At 54.1% G+C, this 10,300-nt stretch overlaps 1 protein-coding gene across 1 annotated transcript; it reads left to right on the top strand.

Moving 5' to 3' along the window:
- The first annotated feature begins 289 nt into the window (after positions 1-289).
- On the top strand, positions 290-8,674 carry TMEM161A (transmembrane protein 161A). The gene is made up of 12 exons (XM_065873795.1): positions 290-301; positions 2,323-2,426; positions 2,859-2,939; positions 3,326-3,423; positions 3,536-3,692; positions 4,540-4,691; positions 7,027-7,087; positions 7,184-7,327; positions 7,431-7,544; positions 7,686-7,860; positions 7,979-8,075; positions 8,421-8,674. Exons 1-12 carry the CDS (start codon positions 290-292, stop codon positions 8,672-8,674), a joined length of 1,449 nt encoding a protein of 482 aa, XP_065729867.1.
- Positions 8,675-10,300: the final 1,626 nt, after the last annotated feature.

Raw genomic sequence — 10,300 nt, 5'->3', positions numbered from 1 at the left:
GACAGCACAGTTGGAACCCTCAGGTCTCACGTAGTTCTGGGTCCAACCCATTGAGTTTATTCTTCAAGCTTAGCCTGGCCCCTGTGGGTCAGGCTGGTACTGGGCGAGGGCGGAGACCCCCCAGCCCCTAGGACTGGACAGAGGGAGAGACAGGATGGAGGGGCCAGGAAGGCAGCCTGAACTTGCCTGGGGTGGGGGGTGACCCCGAGGAGGGGCGCTGGAGGTGGGTCTGAAGTAAGAGCATTGATGGAAGGGGCTGATGAAAGTGGATGTCGTTCCAGGGTGCGGGATGTTGTGGGAGGTGAGGGGAAGGGCTCTCGGAAACGGGATGGAGGAAAGTCCCATTGATGTTACTTAGCAGGATTCTGGGATCACAGATCCAGGGAAGAGCTTTGAGCAGAGGAGGGACATGAGCTGATGGGATGCTTCAGAGATCTTTGGAGATCTGCAGAGCGTGGACCCTAAGACTGGAGGCTGCTGGGGGTGGGCGGTGAGAAACATCCCTGGACAGACCTCGGGAGCCTTAGGTGGAGGGATGCATGTCTTCCCTCCTTCCCTTCTCTTCCTTCTTCATCCTTCCTCCCTCTTTTTCTCCCTTCCTCTCTCTCCCTCTCCTTCCTTTCTAACGTCCTTCCTCTCCAAGTGCTGGGATCGCAGTTTGAACCATGGGTCTCCTCCCTGGGAGGTGTCCAAGGGTAATGGGGTCAGCGATGGAGAGCCCGGGGGTCTGGGAGGGTCTCTGAGACTCGAATGGTTGGGCGCAGAGGACGCCGGGGAAGAGAGCCAGGCAGTGAGGCGGGTTGGTCCTGAGCTGGGTCCTCCTGGCCTTGTGGGCTGAGGAGCGGAGTTGGACGTTTACTATGAGACTGGGAAGGGCCTGGGCTGCCTGGAGGAGCCGAGAGCAGTATCCATGGGAGTGATGGGTGGGTGCTGGGGCCTCCAGGGAAGGGCCTGGAGGAGGCATGGTCTGTGAGCTCAGCAGAGAGGTTCTGCCAGGGGATGATGGGTCACAAGGGAGAGGTGTCTGGAGAGCCAGGGAGACTGGGGAGCAGCTGCTGGGAGGTGCTGGGTTTCCAGGGAGGAGTGGAGGAGGGGTCCTGGGAGGAAGGGCGGGGCCGCTTTGAGGGGCCCAACTGTGCTCTGGGTCATTAATGCCCGCTAGCCAGTCTGCACTTGGGTGGGGGAAGGGTGAGCAGTGAGACCAGAAAGATGATGCCCCACCTCATTACTGAAAAAACGTTCCTGGCCTGTTTACAAGTCACAGCATAAAGAAAATATCCTATTAGTCTTTTATTTTAATGATGGATTTCTCAGCAGTCATTCTGAATTACAGTGCTAGGCCCGATAGCCATCACATTAGAGCTTTCCCTATTAAATTTAGCTTATTTTTGCCTGATTAAAGGATAATTTTAACAATTAGTTTTAATATTAATGTAATCTTTATTTCATTTTAGTTGTTAATACCATAATACTAGCAGACAGCCCTCCTGAGCACTTAATTTTACATAATTACAAAAGCAAATTGGTATTTACTGCATTCAAGCAGGAAAACCCAGCTTCAGACTGATCACCAAAAACATTTTTTCTAAAACGTTTTAAAATAAGTATATGAAAATGTGTTATGAATTGTTGTTTAAAAGTTTCTTAGTAGAACTTGGTAAGAGAATTCCTAATTAAAAAAAGTCATCCCACTCAAACGTGTAAGTCTTTATCCTGAAACAGGTAGTGGGCCAGAAATAGATCGCTTTCCTCCTTGGTTGGTTACAAAGGGAGGGAGAGGGAGAGAGGGTGACTTCAGTTATCAGGGATAATTTAAGATGGGAAAGACTTGGGGGACAGAGCCACCTGGGTGAACGTTGAAACTACAAGCTCACCTGAGACACAGTTACAAAAACTGCATCTGTGGGACCGTGGGAGAAGAGCGCTTCCACTGGGTGTGCCCGGCTCGTTGTAGGTCCAGAAGGTGGTCGTGAGAGGACACGAAACAAAATAGGAAGCACCCCATTTCCAGATGAGGAAAACTGAGGCTTGGGAAGATTTAAATCCGTAGCACAAGGAGGAAAGCGAGCCCCAGTGTCTGCTCCAGCACGTGCTCTCCGCCGCCCCACACCCCAGCCAGGTGGTGGGGAGGGACGTGCGTTTTGCTGGGGCTCCCAGGGTTGGGTCTGAGCCCACCCCAGGACCTTTCCCCAAGAAGCAGCTTGAGCCAGGGTGGCCCTGCCTCCACAACCTGGCCCCAGAGTCTCTATAAATAGCCGGGCTTCCGAGGCGGGAGCTTGTGATCCTCTGGCTGGCACTGCCCTTCATGTTTCCTCCCCGCAGGCTGTCCTTGGAGTGCAGCTGGTGGTGACGTTGCTCACCGCCACCCTCATGCATAGGCTTGCGCCACACTGCTCCTTCGCGCGCTGGCTGCTCTGCAATGGCAGGTGAGCCACACCCCCTCCCCGGGCGGTGGGCGGAGCCCCCTAAGGCCCCGCCCTCCCTGGTTTTTCTCCTAGCCCCGCCTCAAGCCCTGAAAGGTGAGGGGTTTTTGTTTTGTTTTGTTTTGTTTAAAACAAACAAACAACTTTGTTGAGATGTAATTGACGTACAGTAATCTGCAAATATTTGAAGTACACAGTTGGATCAATTTTGACAGATTGTACACATCGCTGAGACCATCTAAATACTCAGAAGAACAGCTGCTTCCCCCACTCCTGCTCTCCTTCATCCCTACTCTAGCTGTAGATCTGTTTCCTGAAACTCTTTTTGTCCCGGTTTGGGTTTCGGACCCTTTCTGAGAATCTGGTGGAAACTGTGAACTCTCTAGGGCAATTCACATGGCAGTTCCTTTCCTGACTGCCTGTCTCTGCCCTTAGTCTCTTCCGATACAAGCACCCTTCCGAGGAAGAGCTTCGGGCCCTGGCGGGGAAGCAGAGGCCCAGAGGCAGGAAGGAGCGGTGAGTGAACCCCCAGTCTTAGGTAAGTGGCTCCCTTCCAGGGGAGGCCATGAGGGCACAGGGCCTTACCTGCCCACTTCCAGGCACTGCTCTGGGCACAGGAGAATTGGGGACACCCCAGGCTGAGGAGATGGTCACTGTCATTCACTGGTTGCCTCCAGTTGGCATCTAATGCTTATTGGAAGTTTGCTGTGGGTCAGCCCTATGGGTGGGTGGTGACCACCACCCTGGCATTCAGAAGACACCCAGGCTGGGGGAGAAGTACCTCCTAGGCCTCCTGTGCTCTGAGGGTGACATGGTAGAGCCTCTCAGGCTGGGGTGGGGTGGACTGCCAGGGGAGGGGAGGATGGAGGATGCTGTTCTGACACATTCCCCCCTCCTCCCAGGTGGGCCAATGGCTATAGTGAGGAGAAGCCATTATCCGTGCCTCGTGACACCCCTTTCCGGCTGGAGACCTGTCCCCTCACAGCCGTTGATGCCCTCGGTAACAGCTGGGTCCCCAGCTCCCCTGGCCCTTGGCTCACACCTTGGTGGGGTTGGTGGGGGGAGCATCCTGGACGGGCTAAGCTGGGGACTCAGTTGCATCCTCCCCGCAGTCCTGCGCTTCTTCCTGGAGTACCAGTGGTTTGTGGACTTCGCGGTGTACTCGGGTGGCGTGTACCTCTTCACAGAGGCCTACTACTATGTGCTGGGCCCGGCCAAAGAGACCAACATCGCTGTGTTCTGGTGCCTGCTCGCCATCGCCTTCTCTATGTATCCTTCCTCTTAGCTCCCCAGGTGGGGAAGGTGGAGGCGTGTGGAAGCTGGATCCCAGGCTCCTTGTCGCCCCAGAAACTCAGTGGTGTAAAGCAGTCACTATTTTATGTTTGCCTGGGCCAGGGCTCAGCTGGGTTGCCTCATATCTGCTCCGAGTGGGCTTGCCTTTCAGCGGTCTAGAGCAAGCTTCCTCACCACAGCGGCCAGGAAGGAAAAGGCGGCACTGCAGGCCTCCTGAGGCTTTGCCTGAAGTCGGTCCACCCAACCCCTGTCCATTCTCTGGGTCAAAGCAACTCAGCAGTCTAGAACAGAAGCAGGGGCTGGCAAAGAGACGTCCCTTCTGTAATTTTTTTCGGAAGCTGCATAGAGAGCAGAGGCAAAACTGTGACTTTGAGGACCCAAGTCGGAGACAATGTCCTTGTGGAATGGGCTTGCAAAGAAGGGCAGATTGGAGATAGAGACTGGTATCTCTTTTAACCTCTCAGAGGAACGGGAAACTCAGGAGCTGTGAATTCAGCCAGGAGGCTGAGTGAGTCAGGGAGACTTGACCTCCTGACAGACAGACAGACAGAGACAGAGTTGGCCATTTCTAACTGACCACGGGCAGTGTGATGAGGCCAAGCTGGAGGCCTGGCTCAGGACCGCCTGCTCGCTGATGACACAGGCCTGAACAGCAGTAAGCCTCGTGTCCTGGGCTTGCCCGGCAGCTCACTCCTCTGCTCCCCAGGACTCCAAGCCTGAACTTCCATGTTAGTGCTCTGGAGTTGGGGGGTCACTGGTTGGGGGTGGTGGATGGGGGAGGGGTCACTACAGGCACTGGAGGCCTCCTTAGCCCTGCCCCCAGCAAGGTGTTCCTGACCGTGACCCGGCTGTACTTCAGTGCAGAGGAGGGGGGCGAGCGCTCAGTCTGCCTCACCTTCGCCTTCCTCTTCCTCCTCCTGGCCATGTTAGTGCAGGTGGTGCCGGAGGAGACACTTGAGCTGGGCCTGGAGCCAGGTATGTGCAGTCTGGGGCCTGGGGTTTTTGCTGCAGTCTGGGGCCTGGGGTTTAAGCCTCTGGGTTATTGCTGTCAGTGTTTACGTATTTTGAGGCTAATTGACGAGGTGTTTACAAGTTTAAAATTGCTACATCTTCCTGGCAAATCTGCCATTTTTTTCATGCTGTATGGACCCATTTTGATTCTAATAATACTTCCATCTTAGTCTAGTTTGTCTGGTATTAATATAGCCTTTCCAGCTTTCTTCCTTCCTTTCTTCCTCCCTCCCTTCCTTATTTCCTTCTTCCTTTTTTTTTTTTTGCGGTACACGGTCCTCTCACTGTTGTGGCCTCTCCCGTTGTGGAGCACAGGCTCTGGACGCGCAGGCTCAGCGGCCATGGCTCACGGGCCCAGCCACTCCGCGGCATGTGGGATCTTCCCGGACCGGGACACGAACCTGTGTCCCCTGCATCGGCAGGCGGACTCTCAACCACTGCGCCACCAGGGAAGCCCCTTCTTTTCTTCTTATTCTTCTTCTTATTTTTTTTTTTGTGGTATGTGGGCCTCTCACTGTTTGGGCCTCTCCCGTTGCGGAGCACAGGCTCCGGATGCGCAGGCTCAGCGGCCATGGCTCACGGGCCTAGCCGCTCCGCGGCATGTGGGATCTTCCCAGACCAGGGCATGAACCCGTGTCCCCTGCATCGGCAGGCGGACTCTCAACCACTGCGCCACCAGGGAAGCCCTTCTTTTCTTTTTAAATTGATATACACTTGACATATTATATTAGTTTCAGGTGTACAACATAATGATTCAATATTTGTGTATACTGCAAAATGAGCACCACAATAAATCTAGTTAACATCCATCACCGCACATAGTTACAATTTTCTTTTCTTGTGATGAGAACTTTTAAGATCTACTTGCTTAGCAACTTTCAAATATACAATACTACCTTTCTTTTGATTAGTATTTGTTATATCTTTTTGACATCCCTTTACTTTCAACCTTCCAGTGACCTCATGTTGAGGTATGTCTACTTTAAAAAATAATAAATATATAGATATAGATATTTTCTTTCTTTATTTTCTTTCTTTAATTTTTCATTTGGCCGTGCTGCATGGCTTGCGGGATCTTGGTTCCGTGACCAGGGATTGAACCTGTGCCCTCAGCAGTGAAAGCTCAGAGTCCTAACCACTGGACTGCCAGGGAATTCCCTACCTGGATATTTTCCATCAAGTCTGATAGTCTGTATCATTTAACTTCAAAATTTAATCCACTTACATTTATTGTGTTTTCTGACATATTTGGCCTTGTCTCTACCATCTTACATTTTCACTTTCTATTTGTTCCTTTTCTTTTGTGCTGTTGACACTGGCTGCCAGCTTAATTGTCCTTCTTTTTAGGTGATCTGTCATAACTTCTGACTGCTTTGTGAGCTCTTTGTTTTTGGTATTCTGCAGTTTTGCCACAGTGTGTCTAGGTATGGATTTCTTTGTATTTATCGGGTTTTACATACTTTGTATGTATCATCCATTCTGCAGACTTCTCAATAATTACCTTTCAATATCTCTTTTCCTTCATTCTCTCTCTTCTCTCCCTTTGGGGTTCAGACTTGACTTATATTGAACTTCCTATTCTGTCCTCCTTATCTCTTAATCTTCCATCACATTTCCCACCTTCCTGTCTTTCTTAGTTGGAATCTGAGTGATTTCTTCAGATCCAATTCGTCATTTCCTCTTTTGGCTCCTTCTGAGATGCTGTTTAACAACTTATCACTTCAATAATTATATTTTCCTTTTGGAAGAGCTTAACTGATTCCTTTGCAAATCCACCTGATCCTCTGAGGTAGTCTCATGTCACCTGTTCTGCAATTCCAACTTTTATTTTCCTCAGGCATTTCACACAGAAGCCTTGGGGTCTAAACTTGTCCTTTGTTTTTTTTCTCCTGACTCACCTTTATGGTAATTTATTGTGTTGTGTGTTTGGTGATTTTGGTTGTGAGCTCACATTATTTGCTTTTACTCCATGGAAAATGTGGGGGCCTGAACTGAGAAATCTTTCCAGGACTTTGATTTCCTCCTGTGGAGCCCTTCATGACCCTCCAGCCTCGGGGAAGCTCAGACTCAGTGCCCTCCGCCCCCATGTCCCTCAGTCCAGTCAAGGGTGTCCGTCTAGCACATTCTCCTGAGCTTCACATAACTGGAGAACAAAATTGTCCTCATGCTTCTCACAGGGCCTGGCTGCCACTAGTGTGTGCCTACCTGGGGGACAAAAGGATGTCTGGGAGGGGGGCAGAGTAGGCTCTGAGGCCCCAGGGGTCTATTTTGGACACCACCCTCTCTTTGTCTTCCCTAGGCCTGGCCAGTATGACCCAGAACTTGGAGCCACTTCTGAAGACACAGGGCTGGGACTGGGCGTGAGTCCTGGGAAGGGAGGGGGACCAGCGGCATGCTGCGACCTGCAGGCAGGGTGCTGACCTGCCGTGGGGCCCTGACCCTTCTCTTTTTCCCAGTCTTCCTTTGGTCAAGCTGGCCATCCGCGTGGGGCTGGCGGCAGTGGGCTCCATGCTGGGTGCCTTCCTCACCTTCCCAGGCCTGCGGCTGGCCCAGACCCACCATGATGCACTGACCATGTCAGAAGACCGGCCCATGCTGCAGTTACGTGGGGGACCGGGTGGATGGAGCGTTAGGGCGCCTAGGGAAGGGGCCGGTGGGGATGGTGGGTGCCCAAGCCTACCTGCTCTGCGCCCTTGCCCCCAGGTTCCTTCTGCACACCAGCTTCCTGTCCCCCCTGTTTGTCCTGTGGCTCTGGACCAAGCCCATGGCGCGGGACTTCCTGCACCAGGCTCCCTTTGGGAGCACGTCCTTTTCTCTGTGCGTATGGAAGTGGGAGGCAGGGCAGCTGGGGCCCCCTCTGGCTACTCCAGACTCTGAGACTAAGGGAGGAGTGCGTCCTGGGGGAGGATCCTGGGGCAGAGGGCAGCCTCACTATCCCCCTCGCCCCTCTCGGCGCAGGCTGTCCGACTCGGCCTTCGACTCGCTGCGTCTCTGGATGCTGGTGGCACTGTGCCTGCTGCGGCTGGCGGTGACCCGGCCCCACCTGCAGGCCTACCTGTGCCTGGCCAAGGCTCGAGTGGAGCAGCTGCGGCGGGAGGCCGGCCGCATCGAGGCCCGAGAGATCCAACGGCGGGTACCGGCGCGGGCGGGGAGGGAACCTGGGCCTCAGGGCGGGGCTCCCTGTCCCTCAGGCGTGGGGTTACCCGGAGCCCGAAGGTCCCCTGCTGCAGCCACTGCTACCTGTCCACTAGGTGGTGCGGGTGTACTGCTACGTGACAGTTGTGAGCCTGCAGTACCTGACTCCGCTCATCCTCACACTCAACTGCACGCTGCTGCTCAAGACGCTGGGTGAGAACCCGCCTGGGAGACGGCGGGGGCGGGGTCTGGAGTTGGAGCGGGGCGGGGCTGAGCCTGGAGCGAGGGGCTGGAGTTGTAGTTGGGTGGGGGAGGGGAGGGGAGGGCCGGAGATTGAGCGAGGCGGGGGCGGGGGCTGGCTATAGTGGGGGCGGGGCAGAGGCGGAGCCTGGGGTGGGGCCCGAAGATGAGGTGCGGGCAGAGCCTGGGGTAGCCGAGGTGGTGGAAGGAGGCAGAGCCTGGGGCGGGGCGGGTGAGTGTCAGCATGGGTGGGGATCCTGGAGGCCAACTCCGCCTGCGCCTCCACCCATCCCTCCCTCCACCCTGTTTCTCTCGCAGGCGGCTACTCCTGGGGCCTGGGTCCCGTCCCCCCGCTGTCCCCCACCCCGTCCTCAGCCCTCGATGGCCCGGTCGGCCCCGAGGAGGACGAGGCCCGGCAGACCGTGGCCCTGATCGCCGGGGTCCTGGGCAGCCTGCTCACGCCACTCTTCCTCCGCGGCGTCCTCTCCTTCCTCATCTGGTGGATCGCCACCTGCCAACTGCTCTCCAGCCTCTTCGGCCTGTACTTCCACCAGCATCTGGCGGGCTCCTAGCCCGCCTGCAGACACTCCTGCAGCCCCAAGGCCTGGTCCTGGGCCAGCGGGGCGCGGGCCACCCCCTCAGTGTCCCCAGGTGCAATGTGGTCCTGGGAGTCCCAGATGCGTCCGCTGTGCCAGTCCCCTTCACTGCATGCCTGAGCCGTGGCCACGCCTTGGACCCTGAGCTTCTGCCTAGAAACTGATTCCCCAGGCCCAGCGGCAGAGGGTCCCACGGCCAGCCATTGTTCCCAGATTGCATGTGCCCAGTTTGACTGCAGTGGGGGTGGGCGTGGGGGTGGGAGGGGGCACTCTTCTGAACAAATAAAGGAGCAAGCCGATTTTTTAAAAAATCAATTTATTTATTTTTGGCTGCTTTGGTTCTTTGTTACTGTGCACGGGCTTTCTCCAGTTGTGGTGAGAGGGGGCTACTCTTGGTTGTGGTGTGTGGGCTTCTCATTGTGGTGGTTTCTCTTGTTGCAGAGCATGGGCTCTAGGCACGCGGGCTTCAGTAATTGTGGCATGTGGGCTCAGTAGTTGTGGCTCACGGGCTGTAGAGTGCAGGCTCAATAGTTGTGTCACACGGACTTAGTTGCTCTGCGGCATGTGGGATCTTCCGGGACCAGGGCTCGAACCGGTGTCCCCTGCATTGGCAGGTGGATTCTTAATCACTGCACCACCAGGGAAGCCCGAGCAAGCTGCTTTTTACAAAAAGGATCCAGATGGTTTGGGAAGCGGCTTTCTGCATGCTGTCAGGTTAAGTGGTGCAGGCTGGGTGGGGAGTCCGGGGCTTCAGTGCTGAAAGAAGGGAATGATGGAGGGACAGCATAGCAAAGGCCTGGGAGGAAGAAACAAAGAGAGAATGAAAGGGGGTGAGAAGAAATGGACCAAGTGTGAGAAGTGAGAGAAATGGGGGGAGAGGGAGGTGGGTGAGCCCATGGTACTGGGCAGGGGGCCATGGGGGATACCGCCCTCTTCCACAAGTACAGGGGGACTGCCTTCTTATCAAGGTCACACACAGCAAATGGGCACATTGTTGAGGCCGTGGTGACCCAGGAGAAGGAGGACAAGGGTCCATCACCAACTGGCATTTTCCTATAGCTGTGGCCATGCGGTGGGAAACCCATGTGCGTGCACGTGTGTATTCTAATGTACGTGTTGTTAAAAATCCAACAGTACATTTTAAAGATCTTATTGGCTTTATATAACAATTCATGAATCGGGCTGCATCCAATCCAGCAGATAGAAAGGAGTTCTGAGGAGCTGTATAAAAGACTTTTGTAAGGCAAAAGGGAGTGGGAACAAGGAAGTTATATTAGCAAAAAGTAGACTTGTGGCAAGGTCCCTTTCCTTTAGGGGATGGCAGCTGTCTCAGGTAGATCACCTTACTTGTGCTGATCAGGCAATTTCTGATTGACTGGTTTCAGAGTCCATTTCTGGACGAGCTGAAACTGTAATTAAGTCTCAGTTTGGTGACATAAGCCTTAGCGTAAGTGACTCCATTTTGAGCCCGTCTTGTTTTTTTCACAATGTAATCTTTTAGCATATGTAAAATGTACATTAAGAATAAAAATGACAAGGTGGGACTAACCTGGTGGTCCAGTGGTAAAGAATATGCCTACCAATGCAGGGGACGTGGGTTCG

Source organism: Phocoena phocoena, chromosome 3, assembly GCF_963924675.1.
Source record: "Phocoena phocoena chromosome 3, mPhoPho1.1, whole genome shotgun sequence".
Classification (NCBI taxonomy): Eukaryota; Metazoa; Chordata; class Mammalia; order Artiodactyla; family Phocoenidae; genus Phocoena; species Phocoena phocoena.
This window is presented reverse-complemented; position numbering and strand designations above follow the sequence as displayed.